The sequence below is a fragment of the Terrapene carolina genome, unplaced genomic scaffold, assembly GCF_002925995.2.
Source record: "Terrapene carolina triunguis isolate 2854851 unplaced genomic scaffold, T_m_triunguis-2.0 Scaffold67, whole genome shotgun sequence".
NCBI classification, from domain to species: Eukaryota; Metazoa; Chordata; order Testudines; family Emydidae; genus Terrapene; species Terrapene triunguis.
The window spans coordinates 39,321,268-39,344,964 of record NW_020664418.1 but is presented as its reverse complement, the minus strand read 5'-3'; the positions used below and the strand labels follow the sequence as shown (position 1 = coordinate 39,344,964).

At 46.1% G+C, this 23,697-nt stretch overlaps 1 protein-coding gene across 2 annotated transcripts in view; it reads left to right on the top strand.

Annotated features, from left to right (window-relative positions):
• AGBL1 (ATP/GTP binding protein like 1) overlaps positions 1-23,697 on the top strand; it is a 391,687-nt gene that overhangs the window by 99,980 nt on the left and 268,010 nt on the right. For both annotated transcript variants that reach the window (XM_026648344.2, XM_026648345.2), the window contains 6 exons: positions 1,980-2,063; positions 3,748-3,837; positions 4,245-4,393; positions 8,483-8,570; positions 16,195-16,339; positions 19,345-19,498. In XM_026648344.2, coding sequence (XP_026504129.1) covers positions 1,980-2,063; positions 3,748-3,837; positions 4,245-4,393; positions 8,483-8,570; positions 16,195-16,339; positions 19,345-19,498 — 710 coding nt within the window. The remainder of the gene's footprint in view (positions 1-1,979; positions 2,064-3,747; positions 3,838-4,244; positions 4,394-8,482; positions 8,571-16,194; positions 16,340-19,344; positions 19,499-23,697) is intronic.

The following is a 23,697-nucleotide window of genomic DNA, read 5'->3' as shown; positions in this document are numbered from 1 at the left end:
GTTGCATTCAAACCAAGGCCCCACAGGCCCAGTGGTAGCACAGTCTGGAAGGGCAGACACTGAGCAATGTGTCTGCACACAGAGTTTCAGTCCAGTGGTGAGTGTTCGTTGCTCCTGGTCATCTTCAGCGCCAGTGAACTTTTTCCAACAAACCCCTCCGGTGTCCTTTTCTGCTGCTCTTTGCAAAGCCACACAGAGCGACCACCTCCCCACTTAACTAGCTAGCAACCTCCCTCCTTATTTTTAATGCAGAGTTACAAGCCCCAGTACTCACAGCCCCATGCAGCTCTGGGCAGCAGTGATACTGGGTCCCGCTTTGGCCTGTTCTTTTTGAGCGATTCCTCCCTGGCACACTGCTCCTCCTGGCTTCTGTCCTTGGGGGTCCCTGATCGTCCGTTCTTCCCAGGCTTCAGGCAGGTTCTTTGCTGCTTCACGTTGTGAGGGCCTGCGAGGTGCAGCCCTTCTCTCCCCCAGAGCTCCAGAGCCACACCCCCAAGTTTCCCTCCTTGTTTTTACTGCTCCCCCTTGCCCCTAGGAAAAAGATTTAAAGGGGCCATGCTTTTTAAACCCCAAAGGGGTTACAGTAGATAAGGAAGTGTTGTTTATTACTTCTCAGAACACAAGAACTAGGGGTCACCAAATGAAATTAATAGGCAGCAGGTTTCAAACAAATAAAAGGAAGTATTTCTTCACACAACACATAGTCAACCTGTGGAACTCCTTGCCAGAGGATGTTGTGAAGTCCAAGACCATAACAGGGTTCAAAAAGAACTAGATAAATTCATGGAGGATAGGTCCATCAATGGCTATTAGCCAGGATGGGCAGGAATGGTGTCCCTAACCTCTGTTTGCCAGAAGCTGGGAATGAGCGACAGGGGAATGGATCACTTGATGATTACATGTTCTGTTCATTCCCTCTTGGGCACCTGGCACTGGCCACTGTCGGAAGCCAGGATATTGGGCTAGATGGACCTTTGGTCTGACCCAGTAGGGCCATTCTTATGTTCTTATGTTTATGTTCTTATGTTCAACTGAGGAGGATACATTGTGTGTTGGAGTGTGGGGGGACCTGTGTTGGGAGAGGGGATTCTTCTCAGGGCTACCCTCCCCCTTCCTGCCCCATGCATGTCCCTCTGCAATTCCTTTAGAGGGCATTTGTTCTTAGTAGCACAAGCAATGCTTACCAGACTGCAAACAGGCTGGGTGATTCTGCTGTCTCTTGAACTAAGCTCTAGGACTGATTGATACTAATAACATGGCATTTACCAAGGCCATAAGTTTCTGAGCTATTTTGAACCTCTGTGCTCTATAGAGATGGGAACTCTTCCTGTTGCAGCTAAATGCCTGGAATCTTATTCACAGAGGCCGTCATTCTCTCACCTCTTCCCTGCACTAATGTTCTAAAAGCCCCGCTTTTATGACCATAACAACATATGTAACTATACAGCGAAGACAGGGATAATCATGTCATGCTTCAGTGTTTAAGTAGATTGCTGCAAAGGTCAGGAAGGAAATCTCGAGAACACATATGGCATCGTACAACTGGTTGTTACTGGGGGGGTTGGATGGGCTCATTAGCCACTGTTGGAGCCAGGAGTCTGTAATAATAGACCAATAGTATGATCCCTTGTGACAAATTCTCCATTGCTAGGTGTACGTGACTCATTCACTGAGACGGAATGAGAAGAAATGGAGATAAATCCTACAGAATGTGAATGACAAGTCATTTAACTCTAAAGGTGTCTTCCAGTCATGAGAGTCATGCAAAAGCCAAACTGGTGAACGACAAAAAGTGCTAAGGGATATTTTTGTTTAGTTAGTTCAGGTGTATAATTCTGCACAGGAATCCCCCTTCTCCCCAACCTCCTGGAAAGAATATCCTAAGCCTCAGTTCACTTCCTCAGCAAGGATCCTCCAAGACAGAGGTATGTGTCTGCCTGTGGCTGCAGACAGACTCACAATTTGTTTTTCTTTTCCAGGGCCAAAATATTTGAGGATGTTTGCCGTCTAATCCAGCCAGGTGATGTGATAGACAGAGTTGTCTTTGATTTAGATGGGCGCAGGTAGGTCTTCCTTGTCGTGTACGGGACTGAGGGCACTACTGTTACTATCAGTAATAGATTAGGTGACAAGGCCAGCAGATGGTGCATTTGATTCAACTTAGACAAATGTGCAAAACATTAGACTGGTGGATAGGATCCAGTGTAAGGAACGAGGTTTTGTGACGGGGTGCGCCACTCACAGCCAGGGTGGCGCCTCCTCATGGCCGTTCTGGGGATTAGCTTTGCGAGGTCGATGCCCCTTCTTGCAGTTGCATGCTGTCTCTCTGCCTCTCTCGCTGGGTCTGCAGCAGCTCTTCTCTTGCTCAATGAGCTGCTGCTGCCACTGCCACCTCTTCATGATTCAGCCCTCCGACCAGGTTACAATACGCATTTTCCCCTTCCGGAGTACCAAAGTCTTCCTTCAGCCATCCGAGCCTTCCCATTCACTCCCTCAGTGGCTGGCAGGGGAACCTGGGCCCGCCCTCTACTCTGGGTTCCGGCTCAGGGGCCCTCTAGCCAGCAGTCAAGGTCTGCTCCCTCTTGGACCTTGCTGCCTTTCCCTGAGCCCTTTCCTTACCGTCTGGCACTCCACCTCCCCTGAGGTTTGTCACCATTCCCTCCTCCTAGGGAGCAAATACAAGCTCCGTTTTTCTGCAGCCTCCAAACACTCCTCCCAGGGAATGACAGTAACCTATTTCTCAGCAGCCCCCTCAGCTTCCAATTTCCTGTGTTTATAAATCCCAGCCCAGCTTGTTCCCCTTTGGCTTGGCACCCTTCCTCCCTCAGGGGATTAGTTAGCCACCTGATTCCCCTCAGCTGTCACTTGTTGGGTTAATTAGCCCCCTTTTCTATCCACATTAACCTTTTTGGGGCAAGTGTGAGGTAAACACCCCTTCCCAGTGTCTCTCAGCACATGGCTGAGGGAAAGGATCTGTAGGCTATTGTGGAAGAGTCCCTGAAACCACCAGCCCAGTGCACAGCGGCAGTAGGAAAAGCAAACCAGATACTGGGTGGTTTTAGCAGAGCAATGGAACCTAAAACTAAAAGGGGTAGTACCATGATGCTGTGCAGTAAGGCAGCTGTGAGACCCATCTTGGGTACTCTGAACCAGGCTGGGCACCATTTCCTGGCAAATCATTATTGCCCTTGAGAAGAGGCAGCACAGGGCAATGGAGAGGAGCTCAAATCTGAAGCAAGTACATTCTGAGGAAAGGGCTAATGGGTCTGAGATTGTCCTCTGAGGAACACAGGACGCAGGAGAGTTTGAGGTGACCTGGCGGGGTTTTGAAGAAGAAGGAGAGAGATTTTTAAAATTGCTCAAGATACTTTTAAAGGCTCCAAAATTTAGGGGGGCAAAAGGTAAAAATGGGAGGAGTAAATGGAGAACTTGGGCAGAGCCAAGTTCACACAAAGGATAATAAACCTGTGGAATAAGTTAATGGGGAAGGTGATTGGAACAAAGAACCTAACTGAGATTGAGGAGTGTATGGATCTGTTCCTGCAGATAGGAAAATCGAGAGGGGGAAGAAAGTGGAATTTAGAATTACCCCATAAAGGCTGGTGCTTTGAGCTGGATGGCTGGGCCATAGCTGCTCTTAAATGTCTTCTGTTTGTAAGTCTAAATTGCTATATAAATTATATTGGAGTGGTTACTGCTCCTTAAGGTAATTTTTGGTAGTAGACATATTTCTGTGTTTTGCTCCAGCCCCTCAAGCACAGATGCTCCTCCAGACTGCCTGAGATTCTACTCCAAGTTTGAATCAGGAAACCTCCGCAAAGCCACCCAAGTGCGCAAGTAAGTAGCTTAGGTCTCAGCAGTGGCTGTGTCCTATCTGGCCACACTTGTAATGTCTACTGTGTGAAAAGGTGAAGCACCGTGGACTTTAGAACAATCAGCAAGGGGAGCAGAGCTTATGAATCACAGGTATTAGGTGGTGTGAAGTTAAAGGAAGTGAGAAACCAAGGCTTGAAAGACGTGATGCTGTGCTAGGGTAGGACACGAGTGCGGTGGCTAATATTGGCTTCGATGGCATCCTGTGGCTCCCCCTGTCATTGGTGGTCTCAGTCGCACCCGCTCCCATTGTCACCAGTGGCTGACAGCTGTAGTGTTTGTATGAGGTAGCTGCAGCCGTGGGTTCGTTGCATCCCACCCTGTCATTCTGCCTGGCCCATGGTGACACCATCTCACGCCTTGCTCTCCAGATTTGAGTATGATTTGATTATGAACACCGATGTGAACACCGTCCAGCACCACCAGTGGTTTTACTTTGAAGTCAGCACCATGAAGCCAGCCGTTCCCTACCGCTTTAACATCATCAACTGCGAGAAGGTCAACAGCCAGTTTAATTACGGTATGAGCCTTTGGGTGGGCTGGGGTTCCCTCCCATGCACAGGGCTATGCTATTGATTCCATGGGGGCTTCAACCTTCTTGTGTCTGTTAGAGTCCCATAGGTCATGGCTTGCTTACTTAGTCATAGGGTGCCTTCTGAACCATGGAGCAGGGGTGTGAATCTGGGGGCTTTCAGGGTATAATACCTTCTTACTCCTCTTCCTTTCTCTCCTTCCCATCCACATAATTAACATGGGTTCCATTCCCACCCTCCACTCCTACTACCAATTTCCTAGCAGCTAAGGTCTCCTGTCATCTCATCCTCTACTGCTAGGTCCACCTTCTGAATTAGTAGAGCTGGGTGGGGTCCCTCTTTGGCGCACAGCAGCTGCTTTGAAATCAGCCAGAAGGGGTCACTACAAGGCCTCAAAAGGAGTTCTCTCTCTGTCTCCTCAAGGGCACTTAGGGATGGGAAGAGGGATTTGGAATTGAAGAGCAGGAGTTTGGAGACTGGGATATTTAAAAATGGGACTGTGGGGGAAAGGAGGAGGATCTATTTGGGCTGAATGAGTGGTGCAGAAGTGGAGAAATCTCATAAGGTTTGAATAAATTTGGCTAATCTTCAAATAAGCATCCACAGTTTAGGAGGCTTATTAAGAAATTAAAATCCACATCCAGACCTTCTGAGGTTTCTGCCAACATTAATAATAAAAGATTCTGTCTCTATTTTTGAGCTCCAGTTGCAGTCTGTGGTTCAGGAGGAAGGATGTGATGCCATAAAACAGGCAGGCAAATCAGAGCTTTCAATGCCCATTTTAGAAGAGAAATTGTTTCTTTTACATACAGACTGTGTGTCGAATCCTCAGCTGGCGTAGTTTGGCGTTAGCACCAACCATTGCTTTCCATGAAGCTATGTTAATTTACACCAGCTGAGGATCTGGCCCAGAATGTTTAATAAGTGCACCATGTCAAACACTACTTCCCTCTATAGCTTTGTGGATACATCTGCACAAATCAACAAGGGAACTGCCTCAGGAGCAGTGTATCCACAACAAATAGCAAAGGGACTTAGGGCAGGTCTATGCTACAGAATTACTTCGGTATAACTACGTTGCTCAGAGGTGTGAAAAATGTACACCCCTGAGGGACATAGTTATACTGACCTATAATGACCAGAGCTTCTCCCGCTAACATAGCTACTGCCTCTTGTGGAGGTGGATTAACTATGCCGACAGGAGAGCTTTCCTGTTGGCATAGAGCGTCTTCTTTAACACGCTACAGCAGCACTGATGCAGCCTTTTAGGTGTAGACCTGCCCTGAGAATGGCTTGCTGTTACAGTTGCAAGAATGCTTGCTGAGTGGTGCAGTTCATTTTAAATCATTTGCCCTAAGGACCAGAGTTCAAGTACTGAAATAGATCACAAATGAAAATGAATTGGTATTGTCGTGCTATTCCACTTTCCTGAATCACCAAACAGTTCGGCATGACTGGGTAATTCTCTTAATGGCCTGAGAGTGAAGTACACTGAGGAGGAGTGGCAAAGGGAATGTCAGAGGCTGATATGGTACCTCTTGAAACCTATAGAGTAGCTCTCAATGATATACCTTATGGGGTAGCTTCAGTAGGGTAGACTCAGGCCCTTACTGGTGGAAGGTTCTCCGGCATCTGCTTCTCTGATCGTAGCCAGCACTTATTAGCCCCTCACTTTCGTGAGCTTTCAGTGGACAGGAATCAAATTTTAAAATGTGCAATTAAAATGTGCATAATGTCAAAATATGTTTGAAAGAAAAATGTGAAAATAATATCCTGTGTTGGGAGGCTAGCCCCAGGGCCAGCTATTGTGTGGTCTGGGGTCAGTGTGTGTGTGATTGCGTGTTGGGGAAATTCTTGTCCGTTGCTTCTGATGCATTGAAAATGCATTGAAACTCTAGCTATCTGGGTGGAGTGAGGCCCACAGCACTGTTAGCAGCATGCATGACATTGACTTCTGCATATGAGAAAATATGCTACTTGCTGCTCCATTCACTTACCAGTGCTACCATTCACCTCACTGAGCTGGACGTTTCAAGTCCTGATCCTGTGCAAAAGTGGCATGGGTGACAATGTGCTATAACATGGGTTGGCTGTGTACTGTGGCTGTCCTTCTGATCTCCCTGTCAGATAGATGGTGCTGTGTAATTTTCATATCGGTGAAAGAACGACTCAAGGAGCAGTTGTAGTCAGCAGCAGAGCTGGTCAGAAAATGGATTTCTTTCCCCATAGAAAATGTTGAATTTTTGTCAAAAAACTGAACAGTGTGGCTGAAAACTAGACTTTTCCATTGAGGAAATGGAAACAAAATATTTTGGTTTGTCTAAGTGAATTGTAAAGTTTTGTTTTGAGATAGTTTAATATTAAACGATGTCCTGCTGTGATGCTGTGGTGCTTCATGGGAGTTGTAGTTCTGGTACCTCATGTCCTCATTGTCTCTGAAAGACCAGTCTCCTGGATAGGTATATATCTCCCATGATGCACCATGGTGTCCCCTCTGTTAGCTGATCCATGCAGAAGCACTGCATGGATACATATAGGTGCTGGAACTAGGGGTGCTGAGGGTGCTGCAGCACCCCCTGGCTTGAAGTGGTTTCCATTATATACAGGGTTTACAGTTTGGATCAATGGCTCTCAGCACCCCCACTGTAAAAATTGTTCCAGCTCCCATGTGGATACATGAAGCAAAAATGGAAAGGTTAATCCGTGATGTGATTGAGTTTGTATTTGAAGTTCTTTCCATGTTACCTTCCTGTTGAGGTATGGGACAATCCTGTGTCTGCTCAGAGATGTACTCCGCAGCTGTTTAAGTGATGATGAGTTACACCAGAGGTTGGCAACGTTCGGCACGCAGCTCGCCAGGGTAAGCACCCTGGCGGGCCGGGCCAGTTTTATTTACCTGCTGACGCGGCAGGTTCGGCCAATCGTGGCCCCCACTGGCCGCGGTCCGCCGTCCTGGGCCAATGGGGGTGGCGAGAAGCCGCGGCCAGCACATCGCTCGCCCGCGCCGCTTCTCGCCTCCCCCATTGGCCCGGGACAGCGAGCTGCGTGCCGAACGTTGCCGACCCCTGAGTTACACCAAAGAAATCCAAAGGGAGGAGGCAATATGCTGTGATTTTATAACCCTTTCTTTGTGTGTGACGCAAGTAAGCCCCCAACATTAATGACACCAAGGAGTATCCTATACATCTTAGATATTAGCACACATCGACATCATGGACTAAATGTAATGAGCAGCCTAGAGAAAGACAGTAAATTGGACTGGATGAAGGAGACACAGGCAGCAGAAAGAGAGGAAGGGAAAGAAATAGATGGGGAAGGCGCTATGGAGATTGTCAAAGATGAGGACAAGAAGCTTGCCCTAAGTGTAGAAGGGGGGATCCATGTAGAGCAAATAAATTGTATACACATGTCTCAGTGGATAAAAATCTTCCTGCAAAGGAGCTGGACTCATGCAACTGTGGATAATGTTTGCATAGTTTCTCTTCAGGGCATAAGGTGATAACATGGTGCAGGTCAGGAGGAAGTTGCCCCCCTAGTATCATACAGTCCAATGAGGGATATTATTGTTATAAGCATTTTTAGGGCACCCAGCTCTGTATGTTCTTATGGGAGGTTTAATACCTTCTTATGAAGCATCCAATATTAGCTGAGGTTAGCAAAAAGTATTAAGCTAGATGCACCGTCCATTGGTTGCTTCCATTATGGCAGGAGGTGGCTATTGATGTATTCCAGTGGGACAGGGGACGGGATAGTTGTCTAACCACACTATATGTCTGTCCAGTGTACTGATTCTTATGTTCTTCTTTTCCTCCTCTTTCCCTTCCTCAGTCCCTGCATAAGCAGAGTTGCTTGGAATCTCTCACCTTGGAAAAGCCAGTACGGCTGATCCATTTACTACTCATTTCCCTGTAGCTGGCTTCCCCTCTCCATAATTTTCTATAGAGAGTTGGCTGCTTTGAAATCTCAAGTGTGGGATGTGGGAAAAGTGTATCTGCTTTTGGTAAAAGAGCTGCAAAGAGCATGCACATTCACGCAAAGGAAGTCATGTCACCTGAAACTGCCTTTGTTTTATGTAGGCATGCAGCCGGTCATGTATTCAGTGAAGGAAGCTCTCCAAGGCAGGCCTCACTGGATTCGGGTGGGCTCTGATATCTGTTACTACAAGTAAGTGTTTCATTGGTGCATTCCTTTTGGCTTCCCTTCCCCTCCTGCTAACCGTATTCATGTCATTAACCTTCAGCTGCCAGTGCCCCATTTCTCACACACAATAAATTTATGCACTTCCGACAGCAGGGATTGGATTTGAGTGAGACCCTGTTAGTTGGTATGCAGGGGAGAGAGAGGATACATGCAGAATTCTCTCTTCTGGAGTAAAGTGGTAGTGGAGAAGGGAGGAGGGGGGAACCATGGTGACAACATGAAGCCCTCTTCATGAGTACACAGAAGCACAAAGGAGTGGTACCCAAATAGTTTTAAAGCCCTGCACCAGTGATTGGCAAAGAGGTGGACTGGGCAGCCTACCTGTTTTTCTTTTCCATCCCCAACTTGTATCATTGGTGTGCCAAATTGAATGCAGCACACACAGGGTTAACAGAGTTTTAGTCACCCGTTCTCCTTGCCAAAGGGTGAGCTGTGATTTCAGATAGATTCATCTGGGTGTTTCAGAGTGGTGGTCAGCACAGAAGGCAGAACGCCCTGCTCTGCTTCTCCTATCACTGCCACATTTCCTCCAGAAATTAATGTACTGTATGGGTGAAACTCAGTCCTGTCTTGAGCAAGTACAGACCCTTTTTAAATCTGCATGAGTTGTACCCGCTAACCTTGGTCCCAGTGACCACCCGGTGCTGTGTTGGCATGAGAGGGAAATTAGTTTTCCCAGAGTAGGATGGCATATGAAAATGATCCCACAGGCACACAGTGAAGGCCTGAGCAGGGAGTGGCTTTGCTCACTTCACCTATGAATTTGGAGTTCTGCCTGAAGGTGGCAGACACGTCTGCACCCTGAGCCATGCTCACTGGGTCTGTGGCATTGCCTTTACACTCTGCTTCGTCGGTAGAAAAAACAGGGCCAACGATCAGAGAAAGCAGGCACTAGATTACAACAGGTCAGCCAAGGACATGCCCGCCTTGAAGACAGGTACTCCTGTAGGATCCAGCCTTTAGAGAGTCTCCGGAAGGAGTAGACTAAAGGTGTAGTGAGGGCTGCACTGGCACCCAGCTCACATGAGGCGACTGTGCAAGAAAGAAGTGATCTGAAGGACGAGGAGATACTTAACGAGCGAGCAGACACAAAATCTAGATAGAACCTACAGAGAGAGAGTCACAGAACAGAGAGACAGAGAACCATCCAGAGGCCAACCCCACACGAAGGAAGGAGACTTTACAGAGAGATGGTTTTCTAGATAGGGAGACAGGGATAGGTCACTCCCATTGTGGTCATCCATTGAGGAGACCAAACGATCTTAAAGACTATGTAACCAGCTGAGTCTGTGGTAAAGATAAGACTCCAACTCTGCTATGGGCTAGCAACCCAGAGTTGCCAACCCTCTCCAGGAATTAAAGATTAAACTTTAATTAAAGATCATGTCATGTGATGAAACCCCCAGGAGTACGTCCAACTGAAATTGGCAACCCTATAGCAACCTCTGGACAAAGGGACATGGGGTGATGGTCTGGGCATCAATTATTGTTCTTTAATGTGTATATTAAAATGTTTGTAAAATAGGGAAGATGTATCATGATCAGTAGAACTGGAGGAAGAGGGCCCATGTTCCCTGGAGGGACTGTTATTGATGGGAAACCAGGAATGCAGGGAGTTAGGCTGGAAGGAATTCACCCACATGGACAGAGCAGTGCACGGGGTTTAATGAAGTTCTACTTGTTCAAATGAACCTGTGTTCCATTTCACTCCCTGCTAATGGACCACATGTGTCACAGTAAAGGGCAGTCTCATCCACACATGGCCGTGTGGTTTAGGGGCTTGTAGAACCCCGGGTAGAATTAATGCATTTCTCCTTGCAAAATAAACTGGGTTTTGTTTTGCTTTTTGCTGTTGTTTGTACATTTGGCCTAGAGGGTTAAACGTTGTTCTCACTCGCATGCACGACATCACAATCAATCCAAACACTGCCAGGTGCATTTACTGTGATGTTATCGCCTTGCAGGAGAAACACAGAGCCCCAAACTTATGTCATGACAGGAGTAAAAAAACCTTCCAGTTCTCTGTGAAAACAAATCCAAACTCCCTAAATAAAGCTTGCTTGGGGGTCAAGGGTCATGGTTCTCTTACCTCTAATGGGTGCCTTGTCAGTAACAACTCAAATAACCATTTACCTTGCCCAAATAATGTCCCCACACTCATCTTTGTCCAGCTAACCTCTACTCCTGAGACTGTCCCCTCAGAAGCTTATGTGCTACTATTGGACAGCTGGCCCCCACATACCTTCATTTTTATTAGTAATCATGTTTTCTATGGTAGTGACTAAGGGCCAACCAAGAGTGGGGGCCCCATTGTGTTAGATGCTGCTCTAGGCCTGTAGCCTTTGGCTTCTGTGCATGGGCTCATGGGTGCAGGCAGAATAGGCACCAGCAGATGCAGGACTTGCAATGCTTATATGCTGATTCCGATAGTAATGGCTCCTAATGTCATTAACAAGGCAGTTATTGTGTGGTGATTCAATAACAGCTGACTGGTAAAGTTAAGCCATGAGTGTGCAATTAAATTCTTAATCATATCCTGGACCGGGATATGGTGGAGACATTAGCATAGGATTGGGGTTTTTTTGGAGTATGCGGTGTCTTTCAATTGTACATTCAGTTATATGTCAATAGATTTTTATATTGCCATCTATCAATCTGTTGTTCTTTCTAGGTTAACACACACCTCTTGTTCTTTCACCAATGACAGAGCAACTCCCTAATCATTGGAGCTTGTAGTGTACCAGTCTGTAGGCAGCAAATAGTTACATCTAGGAGCAATCAGAGTCTGTGGTTCCCCAGGCTGGTTGAAGATGGGAGCACTATGAAGACAGCATGCTCAGTGTGTTTTGGTGGAAGAGCCCTGTATCCTCCCCCAGCGCTTTGCTTATGCTGGCGATGGGTTCTGGAGGAAGCCTCATCCAACTCTCCTTGCCTGGAGGAATGTTAGCTGTGACCCCAGACCTTGAATGCATAAGTAAGGGGAAACTCAGTGAGGTTAACATGCCCATTCACCCACAAATTCCCATCATTTCTGATCTTCCACAGCTCAGATCTAAAGCAGCCTCTGAGCTGAAGGACAGCGGGAGGAGAGGCGCATACATGGGTTGTCTGTGTAATACATGCCGGCCGATCTCTCCTGACATTCATCTTCACTGGTGAGGGGAGATGGGAGAGCTCACTCATGAAGATGGATGTCGTAGCACCGCTCTGCCATTATATACCTTTCCCATACATCTCTTGAGAGAGATTTTATGTTATGGAGAATATTAGCAACTCAGCTGTCAAAAGGAATTTCCGTGACATGGCTGCTCTGTTTTATTGCTTCCCTGTGTGAAGTGCCAGGATACACCCGTGATAAATAGTCACGGTTATTATAAAATTGTCTAATTCAGTTGTCGTTTTGGCAGGTGTTTATGTTAACACACAAAATAATATTCCTTTCCAGCAAATTATTTAAGGAAAATGTCAGCATATTGAATTGGTGAGAATGCACTTGGGCATTCAGTTCCAGAGTTTGTTTTCAGCTCATTGTCTAAACCACAACTTTTCTGGGCATTGGATGCCTCAGAGGGTTGGTAATGGGGTATGAAGCAGTTTGTCTCTAGCCCACCAGTTGGAATCCTGCCCGGGTCACTAATCACTTATTAATTCCCATCTGATAGGTGTTTTGGGGGCCTTTGTGATGTCAGAGAGAGGGTTTCACCTCTCTTTCCAGGGACCCTGTGTTCACACTATAAAAATTACCATCACAGTCAGTGCTATCTGGTCTTGTTAATTTCCAGGAAAGAAGTCAATGCTTAAATATGGCATGGAATGGCATCTCCCCTTTCAGTCCTAAGGGTCGTCTTGGCTAGCCAGAGTTAAGACATTGATGCGGTGGTAAGTGGGCATGGACCCTACTAGCCATTTGACCACAAGAATGGTCCCTTTCAGTCACTAGGGGGCACTGCTGCTTTCAACAGATTCTAAGTAGAGACTCAAAAATTAGAATACCCACACAGGGTCTGGTCCTTGGAAAGGGAGCTCCACTGCATCGTGTTCCGTCCAGCCACCATTTACCAGACCCAATAATACCAGCCATCTCCTGCTGTCTGGTTTTTGTTACAGTTTTTTCCACCATACAGACTCAGGCACCCTCTGTTTCCTGTGTTTGCTAAAAGAGTGTGTGTCACATACACCTACCACACTGGAAGCCTAAGAATAGGTCCATGTGGGGAGAAAAACATGGTTAGATCCCAATGGGGTTAAAAGGTAGCAGGACAAAGGGGGTCCTTTGGGGAGGGACAGAATAGAGAAATGGTAAATATTTCATCTTTATATTAGGCCCCATTTTCCAGTGGGCCTAAAGTTACGGTATATATGAATTTTCCTCTACTACTTTAGTCTAAGCTGATACCCCACCATATTCCATTTATCACTTTTCCCAATGCTATTGGTCAAATGCTGCAGGTGGTTAAGGGAGTCAAAAGGCCATTAGAGTGAGTCACACGGCTGCTGCCTGGCTTGGAGCCTTTGAACTCCTGAGTTCTTATCTCAGCTCTGCTACTGACTCACTCCATGGCTTTGGGCAAGTCTCTTCACCTCTCTGTCTCAGTTCCCCACTTGTAATATGAGGAAAATTATACTGATTTATCTACCTTGTAGGTTCCCAAAGAATGTTAGCAGATAAGGAGTTTGTGAGTTTTTATTAACTAATGTTGGCAAAGGGCTTTGAACATGACAAGTGCTTTACACAGTAAGTGATAAGTATTATTATAATTGTTAATTAACTTGCAGTAGCTGCTGTTAGAGGTAAACTGCTTGGTACACAGTAGATTTGAAGGACAGCAGCAAGCTTTATGATTTGACTATTATAAAGTGACTCAAAGGCACAGCAGATGTAGCTTTCATGCTGATAAAGCCATCACTGGGTCTTGCATATCCTTTCTAAGAACCAGTTGGTTAGCTTCTGGAAAGAGTGCAGAGCTTTGGGCACATTTTGGGAAGAGAGGATAAATGAGGTTGCGGGGACCAGAGGTTGCTGTGGGTGAATGCGTGATCTTTTCCACCTCGGGGGATCAGACAGATCAAATGTGAAAATATATTTAGTGGACTTGTCACGTGACCCATCCTAATATCACATCACATTTGGGCATAATTTAGTAAGATTATTATTGATTGTTTGTATTCTAGCAGTGTTCGGGGACCCCAACCAGGATTGTCCTGGGTGCTGTACAATTATACAGAGAAAGACAGTTCTAACCCCAAGGTATTTACAAGCTAAATAAGGCCAGGACATAACAGGTGGGTGTGCTGGAAGCCATGACTATCAGCAATAGGAACACAGGGATGTGTCAGCAAGCTACATGCCTAGGTCACTTTTTTTATGAATCAGTAATGATGAATAAAACCCCCGGGGGTCACTAGCCATGTAGACTTGTCATTATCACTAGGTTGTTTGCTGTAGGCATTGGAGTAGAGATAAGTTCTGAGAAGTGAGTCGAAAGAGAACGGATTAGAAATCCCTGTTCAGGGGAGACCCTTTGCTGGTATAGCAGCGGGTGCTGCAGATCAGCACTGAGGGTCATCAGAACTGGAATAGCTAAATGCCAGGATTCCACTAGTGTCAGAGCTGTGTGGTGGTGATGGACTAATAGGATACTAATAGGTCAGGACTGAGCTGCATTGGTAGAGCTATGGGAGTTGGTGGAGGGGAAACTCAGGACTGAAAATGCATTGGCAGAACTGTATGGCAGAATACTGGATAACACTCAACATGCCACCCCCATCTCACCTCTCACCAGTGACCTGCAGGGGATGTCTCAGGACTGTCTCAGAAAATCTCAGGGTTTGTGACAGCATCTTGAGTCTGAGGTTATTGTGACTGTGAAAGTAAAAATGAATAGAATAGAGATCTGGAGGATACGTCCTATCCACGTAAATCACACAAGAGATGACTCCTGACCCCGCCCCCCCCCCCATTATCCAGATTCACTGGAAGAGAAGGTGATATGTTGTTGTCTTGATTTTTAAGAAAATGGGGGTGAAATCCTGGCCCCACTGAAATCAAATCCATTGACTTGGAACTGAGTCAGGATTTCACTCTAATATTTAAAATTATTTATTACCTGTTTTTTGTTTGAAAATAACAGAGAGAAACGTCTGGGTGTGGGCGTCAGCTGAGCATTAAATCATTGGCTTTTCACTGTGCCAGGAAGGCAGGAATGCTGCCTGTGTGACTCCTTGCTCCAGCCAGTGCCACTCACCTCACGTGTTCGTAACCACTAAATTCACATGCTTTGAAAAGAAACGTGCTCTTGTGCTGTGTGTTTCTTGTGACGAAGAGCTGATTATTCTGGAGGATTTGAGAAGAATAATTATCTCCTCTCTTCACCCCTTGGAATAAAAACAACAGAAAACTAAACTGGTATTGTAAATTTCAGGAGCTGAAATTGCATCTTTTGGTCTTCTCCAGTATTTTGCATTTTAATGCAACATTGATGATAACATTTGTCAAAAAGCCTCACAGTCCTTCAGAATCAGAAGGTTTGGCAACAGCATAATTGGTGCAATGTGGGGAAAATATTGTTTGAAATATACTTCTGGGTGCAATTTGCCATGATATTTCTCTCTAAAGTGCATGAATTGGCTCTTCATCTGTGCTGCAGGAAAATGTTCCTTCCCATTCAGAAGCCACATCTTTATTAGAGTTAATCCCCTGCAAGAGAGGTTGTGCTGAAAATGTGAAGGGAAATTTGTGGAGTCTTGAAGACTCAGGTGCTCTTGTTACTGAAAAGGAGGGATCTGGTGGGGGTGATTGGGCTGGCCGATGAGTTGCAAGTCTGCATGAGGTCATCTCCGCTTCCTCAGGTGTTGACTCCTCTCAATCCCAGCTCCCTTCTCTGCTCAATCCGAAGTTGTGCCTTTGATGGCATATGGAGTATTTTGCCCATGTCCCTTCACCTCACTTTTCCCCTATCCTTTTATATGTTGTTCCAGTTCCACCTTTCTTACAATGCACTGACTGGACCCTAACCTCTACAATTTCTACTCCTCCAAAATCTTCAAGTCCTCTTAGACAGCCTCTTCCCATCCACCCATCCCCTGCTGGCGCCATCTTCCCACACTAGATGAACTGTTATCTTCCCACAAGGCAGCCCAGCCCCCCAGGCACAGGACTGGCAGGGTCAAACTATGCCCAGTGCTGCCACCAGCTGCTCGGCCTCTAACTCACTGCTCCCCCCTGGCCCGCTCTGACCGTTGGATTCCAAGTAACTTGCTTGAATCCAGCTGTGCGTGCTGGCACTAACCGTCACCGTGTTGCCTGTGTCTCCATATCTGCTGCTTCCCCCCAGCCTCTCACCTACCTGCTGTAACATGGCCTTTAGCTGTATGGTGGAGACTGTTCAGTGGCGCAATGTTGCATACTGGGTCAGCTGCATCTGAATTTGGCCCACTTAGAGTTTGCACCATGCACGGTTGAGGTTGGAGCTTCGCCACAGCTCATTCGGGATGGAGACCTCTCCAACGGTTCAGTTCTTGCACGAGCACACAAGACGAGGACCCAAAAGCTGACTACAATCTATCCCCCCTCTTTCTCTTCCTCTAGAAACCATTACCGCCGCAGTGCAGCCGCAGCGGGAGGCACACAAAGAAAATCCTACTACACGCTCACCTTCACCGTCACGTTCTCTCATGGGGAGGATGTCTGCTACCTGGCCTACCATTACCCCTACACTTACTCTGCACTGATGGTAATGTTGGCCTGTCCCAGGAGGAGACTGATGGGAACAAGGGAGGGGAGCGGTCTTGATTATGAGTAGTATTTGATATGGCACATGTGTTACCCTTTGTAGCACTGCTCGCAGGATGCTAGCTATTTTTCATAATGCTTTCATTGCCTTGTCCACAGCAGTCCCTAACCGCGCTGCAGATCAGGACGGAGTTGAAGGATACCCATGAGCATTAACTGCATGGAGCAGGCTGCGATTAAAGGCTGAATTTTTTTTTAGTATTTACCAGCCAACCCAAACATGTCCAGCAGCCCATCCGTAGAGTGCGGGCTGCTCTGGGCTAATGGCAAGCTAGGAGGAAAAGGCTGACTGCTTCTCCTACGGGGCTAAACCTTTTTGGCCATCATGTAACGACTCACTATTGGCAGAGCTGCACCGTGCAATACTGAGGTGCAGGGCCTGTTTCAGATTTACTCCGTCAGCTGTGCACTCTGCCCCAGTTAGACATCCCCAGTTGTGCTCCCAACGTATACGTGGAAAAACAAACCGACCCAAAGCATAAGGCTTTACTGTCTCAAAGCTGTGTTGAAATGGATGTTAATGTTTGCTCTCTGGTGCGGGAGGGATTCACTCATGTGGTTCCCTAGAGCCTTTCATTGGCCCGCTGGGGAACAGTGTTGGGAGGTCTGGGGAAAGCTGTATCCAGCTCACCTTCTGAACCATACTGGTGGGAGAGCCCCGGGTGAGGCTTCTAAAGAAGGGAATAAATGGAGAAAATGGAGGATCCCAGGCAGCACTTCACTTCACCATTAAGCATGAGAGAGAAACCTTTCCAAAAGTGAAGATACTGGACGTTCAGGCTGCCTCTGCCCCCTTTTCTCAGCCCCCTTTAATTGTCTTGCCATTAATGCCTTCTACCCAATCCCTGTTTCTATGGGCAATTGATGGATGGACGGAGCTATTTTGGGCCCCCTGCTGACTATTTCTAAAGCTCAAACTTTATTAAATGTACCATTTTGCCCTTGTACAAGAATGGAGGAGCTCCAGGCCAATGGGGGCTGCTGGAAGCAGCGTGGGCCGAGGGATGTGCTGGCCACCCTTCCTGCAGCCCCCATTGGCCTGGAGCGGCGAACCGCGGCCAGTGGGAGCCACAATCAGCTGAACCTGCGGATGCGGCAGGTAAACAAACCAGCCCAGCCCGCCAGGGGCTTTCCCTACACTAGCGGTGAACCGGCATTGAGGAGCACTGATGTAGTCCATGTTAGGTTCATTCCCATTCCAAACCACAACACGTAGTTGACTGCTTCGCATCCCACTACAGATGTTCAGAAAAGCTGGATTCAGTACCTGAGATCCCTCAGGTCAAGCCCTGGCTGTCCAAAACATGCGTGCAAGCCTATCTGCACCAGGCTCATGGGACCCAATTACTTCCTTGAGCTAATGTGGAACACAGAGAGAGCTCCAGAAGTTGAACGTGGCATATACTTAAGCAGTTAATGCAAAGGCAGGTGTGTGCTGCAGCCAGCAGGAGAGTAGGGGGCTGGGAGACCGAGGGATGGGAGGCCTACAGAATTCTTTATTACTGAAGTACAGTACCTAGTCATGATTTCAGTATGTATTGATTCCTTCTGTTGGTATGCGGGCATGCAAGGCTTTAAGAGTTTGTACCCTGTGGGAATCCCTGAGTATCTCGCCTGAATGAATAGAAGTGAGATGAAAGGATGTTGTTATTCTTAGATTCACAGGGCTAAATCCTGAAGTATTTACTCATTCCTTACTCACTGCTTATTCAGGTAAAATGCTCCTTGAAGTCGATGAGAATTTTGCCTCAGCAAGGATTGAATGAATTAAAACTGAGTGAAGGACATCAGGGTTTGGACAGTGAGTGTTAGAGGTGGAAAAGAGCTGATAATTATGTCCAGCTGGTGGCCAAAGTAGGATTGCTGCCTACAATATATTCTCCAGAGAAACTTTGACCAGGCTAATTTAAAATGACGTGAGTGATGGGACTTGCACATTTCCCTTTGGAAGATTATTATACTACTGTAATTTGCATGATGAACAAATTCTAACTCAGGTCTGTGCACCAGTAGGTTTTATTTTAGAGCATGTGTCTGTGGGTGAAATATGTCTTTTCCTACAGACGAGTAATAAAGTAAATGTGATTAGTAATCCAAGGGCATTTGGGAAGATGATAAACTTCTATGTGGAGTTAGTGATTTGAGAACATTTCTAATAATACCATATATTTTTAATAACTGCAGACATATTTACAGCATATATACAGAGGAACTTCATTTTCAATGGATGCACTCACTAGTGCATTGCTTTTCAACCAGTAGTAATCAAGTGTACTTGATGAGGAGTAATTCATTTTTAAAAAATTGATATGTTAAATGTTTGCATGTGAAGCTATAATTCACCAGTCTGTTGTGTGGTATCGATGGTAGCAATGGTTCCACTAAGTTGCCTTGGTTATCATAGCATATAAGAAATTGATTGTAACAAATTCTCTATATCTGTGCAAGATAATTTAAATAAGTATAATAATTGCATTTACTCTATACAGTAAATTGGTTTATGAAGTAGATCATCATAGGTGTCCAACTGCATTTGTTCAACTAGACACTGGATGATTGGGGTGGAATCAACGGCCTGGAGATAAGATTTGGAGTCTTTTGTCTCTAGGTCACTGGCTGAAATTTAGCCTAGGTTGGTAGATACCAAAAGCTGGTACCATCTGGTGGCTGCTGGGTGTCCTGTGTGAACTGAATTGATGGGTTTTAGCCACGTTCCCTGTGGGACAGGTTTCCATATTGTAATGAATTTATTAGGGCATTCACAGCAAACATTTTGAGGGAGGCAGTTCTGACTGACAGAAGAAAGAAGAGGGTAAAGGAGTGGGTAATAACAGAGGAAATGACCACTAAGGTGAGGGCACAGTTTAGATGCCTGAGACCGAAATATAATGAGTTTTCAAACAGTATGAGCTCATTCATAAAGCTGGTTCCTTGCTTCTTTCTCAGTCCCACCTTGACATCCTGGAAGAAATCAGGAACCCCAAGAAGGTCTACTACAGGCAGCAGACACTGTGCCAGACTCTGGGAGGAAACCCATGCCCACTGCTCACCATCACTGCGATGCCAGAGTCTAAAAGTAGTGATGACCTGGAGCAGTTCCGTAAGTACCTACCTAAGATATATATAACTAAGTTATTGGCTACTTGTGGGCCTCAGAGATCCTATGTGGAACACAGAGAGAGCTCCAGAAGTTGAACGTGGCATATACTTAAGCAGTTAATGCAAAGGCAGGTGTGTGCTGCAGCCAGCAGGAGAGCAGGGGACTGGGAGACCGAGGGATGAGAGGCCTACTGAATTCTTTATTACTGAAGTACAGTACTTTCATAAGAAAGAGGGGTGTAAACTGCACTTCCCTCGGCCAGATTCCAACTCTTGTAATTCCATTCTGTCTCCATAGATGCTCACCTTAGATTCAGTTGGACACAGCATTCATCCTCACTGTCAGTGCTAACCCATGGAATAGTGTTTGCATGCTACATACTATTAAATATTTAAGCTGCTATGTTGCACCCCAGAGGTGGCTGCAGTGCGTGAAAGAATTCCTGTGTAAGATTTGTGAACTTCATAAATTGCTTTGGGATCTTTTGGGGAGGAAATGTGTAACAGACATGTACATCTTGACATCACTGAGACAGCGAGCAATACAATTCTATGGAGGTTTTGGTTTCTGAATTTGAACCCTATCAACTATGCACAGTAATATATGTGTGGTAATCCCACTGCCATCAACATTAGATCCATACATAAAGGGACCACAAAAATATTAGCGTTGAGTACTCCTATGTGGACTGGAGAAGAGAAATTTGCCGTTCTGCTTTCTTCCCTTTCTAGGGCTGGTGAAAGTTATGAGTTCCATTTTGGTTCCAGTTTATAACAGAGTGACTGTAGTTACATTGACATTACAGTGTAATTACGTTTTCCTGTCGCAAAGTGTCTATCGGTTTTCATTTAGGGAGTATTTGCTGTAGAATTATCACCATTTCTGATCATGAATGAGCATTTCAGGGTGAAATTTTCAAGCAAAACTACAGTCTTGCCAAGTTCAACCTTGCAATTAAACAGCTTTATACACTGGAAACTGGAGGCATTGATGAAGAGGGAGAGAACTTGATTGTTGGCATGGCTGTTATTATTTTTATTGTTGCCACTTCGGTTCAAGCAATTGGCTACTACTCTGTATGAGTCAGGTATTTATTTGGTGCAATTTTATTTATTTATAAGACGGGAACATGAAGTCCTGTTACCCTGAACATAGTAGAAACACACAGCAGTCAGTTTCCTTGATCACCGTTTCCAAGCCTGCCTTTCTAGCCAGTCCTGTGCCCCAAGAAACTCTGTCCCTCAGCTCCCTCTCAGGGCCATGCTCACGACTTCTGCTCTTGTTTTCTGCCGCTCTCACACACAGATGTCCGCAGCTTGTCAATCTCATAGTCCCTGCATTTGTAATCAGTCCCAGAGAAACACCTCCAACCATACAGCTTACCTCTGCTCCGGCTTTCCCATGTGGCCCAGTGCATTGGGTGGTGGCTTCCTGTTGTGGCCAGTTATCGCTACATAGAGGAGTATTTAATTGTGGCTTCCATTTAGCCTGAATGAAGGGTGATCTAGCACAGGCATCAGCTTTCATGAGATGTGTGATTGTCTACAGCTGAAGGACGTGCATGATGGCGGCCATCAACACCTTCCAGTGTAACAACATTGCAAAAATGTCAAACCAAACAGTTCTGATTTTTTTCTGAATTTTTGTTTTGTTTTCCTTTCAAAATGAACAATCTGATGAAATTGACATACATTCACGAAGCATTTCAGTATCGTCATTTTCCACTGAAAAAAATTTGGCTGAAAAATCTCACTCAACTCTAGTAATGGACTAATTGAACTATCGAAATAGTATCCTCTGAACTCATTTGGCAGCTGTTTGGGGCAGGGATGGTGGGGGCAAGACTGTCTCATTTTTTGTGTATGTCATGGGCACCTATAGCACACTGTATGAATGACAATAATGACAGTGTTATGTGATAGAAAACATTTGTTTTATCTAATGAAAGAGTAGAAAAACACCATACTGTGTTTTGTGCCATAGGCTCCCTCCAGACAAGCCCGAATTATCATGTATGTGTTTATTTCATTTAAGCAGTTTGGTTAACAGTGGCTTTTGGGGGGCGCACTGAGCTTAATTTTTGCTGCTTTGCGTTGCTTTGATCAGCAGTTGTTCCTCAGTCTACTTGGCTTGTGTGAGAAGCCCTCCCTACTCTGAGGTAGTTTGGCTGATGCTAAAAATCCAATATTTGTCACTGTTTTGCCATGCAAGCAACCCAGCCCAACAAAAGCAAATGGACAAAGTCCATCAACAACTTCTAGTCATTCCTCCCTGGGTTGACTCCTCCCAGGATGCGGCTCCACATCACCTCCGGAGCTGGAATGTATGTTTGCAGCGTCTGCGCCAAGCAATGGAAGTCATTCCCATGAAGTCTTCTCCCCTGGGTCTTGCAGGATTCAACTCCTTGTACTTTTCTTTTCCTTTCTAGGGCTTTGGGCTCTTCATGTCTCCAAGAAGCCTTAGTGGTTTTGTTTGCCTTTCAAATTTGTTTTCTCCTTATATATATATTTTTTTTCTTGATTGATTTTTCAAGAACAACATAGATAACATACAGTTTTTCAGAGCTGAGTAATTGTTGGGCTTGATCTTGCTTTAATACCCTATAAGCCTTCTCTGTTTTCTTTATTAGAGACACGGGGTGGGGAAGAAAGAGATTGCTTCACAAGGGTGCACTGGGCAAACATAGCAGGGTGCTGGGAGGGATAGGGCCATCTGTATGGAAGGATAGATTTGGTGGGGAGGAGTTACTCTGAACACAAGGAATACTGGTATGTGGGCGGGGGGCGGGGAGATATGGAAAATCAGTGCATGACACCCTCTCTGTTGGCTATGCTTTATTTTCCTCTCTCAGCTCTTTAGATCGGTCTTGTCAGGCTTTTGATTAATGTGGTCCAAGGATGGTTACATTTGTCTGAGTTACATTTATTAATGTGCAGCTTGTTAATGAGAAGCACAAGCCGTGCATGTTCCCAGAAGTTGCACATTCGCAGCATATTGAAGGAAAAGGGAGTTGTGGGGGTTTTTTTAGACCAGGTCTTCCACCTCCTGCTCAGATTATGAGGGCCCCAAGGCTCATTTCAGCACAGTTACCTTTGCCCCCTCCCCTCCACCTCCCTGTTGCCTACTTTTGCTATCATGCTGGTTTTCCCTTGTATTATTATTATTACTGACATATTAGAGTAGAAAGACAGCAAAGGCTGGACAAGTTTGATTTTAAGGAAACCATAGGACGCTGGGTGGCAGGGGCAAAGTGCTGTGCTTTGGGTCCCCTTTGCTTTGCCATTCGTAACCCTTTCCTCTATCTGGAGTCCGAGCATCCCCTGGGTTATGGCGTCTTTGCCCCTTACCCCAACTGTAAGGCCCCTGCTTGCCTTCTGACAAAAAGAAAACCACTTGTCCCCCATGCTGCCAGCATGTGGGGTGCTCATTCAAAGAGCAGGAGGATTCTTTGTCTCGCTCCGCTCCTTCTTCTACTCCTTCCCCCTTCCACCCCCCTTTTTTGCCTCTCACAGAGAGTTGTTCTGTGCAGACTCAGCCTGCCAAATTATGCTAAAAGCTTTTCCTTGGAAGACAGTAGCAGTTCTTAGAATAATATAAAAAAGCAGGTTTCTGCAAGCTCCCATGGGTGCGATGAGCCACTGCACTGCACCTGCCGTGGGTTTGATGTTGTCACTTCTGAGTGGTTTTAAAATTAACGGCATGGAGGGGAAGAAATATAATGGTTGTGAGAGAATCTCCCCTTTGGAGTCTTCGATCCCAGCTCTTCCGATCCTGGTCTTTCACCTTACTGGGTGGAGGGAGAAAGAGGGTCTCCTGGGGGGTGGGAAGGTGGTGGTGGTGGGGGAAAAATTCTCAAGTGAAAGAAGCAGCAGCAAGAACAGCAAAGGGCCAAATCCTGAGAGGTGCTGAGCTGCTGCAGCTCCCAGTGAAGTTTCAGGTGCTCTGCTCTTCTCAGGTTTGGCCCTAAGTTACCACCCCAAATGAAGAAAACGGTCCTCTACCCAGTAGTGGGAGCACAGCATGCACCCATGTTCCATGCTAGTTTGCATATTCTGAGCCCATAGCATTACACATTCAATCTGCCAAGCAACCTGTCAGGCGTGGAGCTCATCAGCCACATGAAAGCTGTTGGAGATGCCCTGTGCCAGGCTGAAGTGGGAGCAGACAATGGGCTTGCCGATGCATTGCTATCAGGTGTC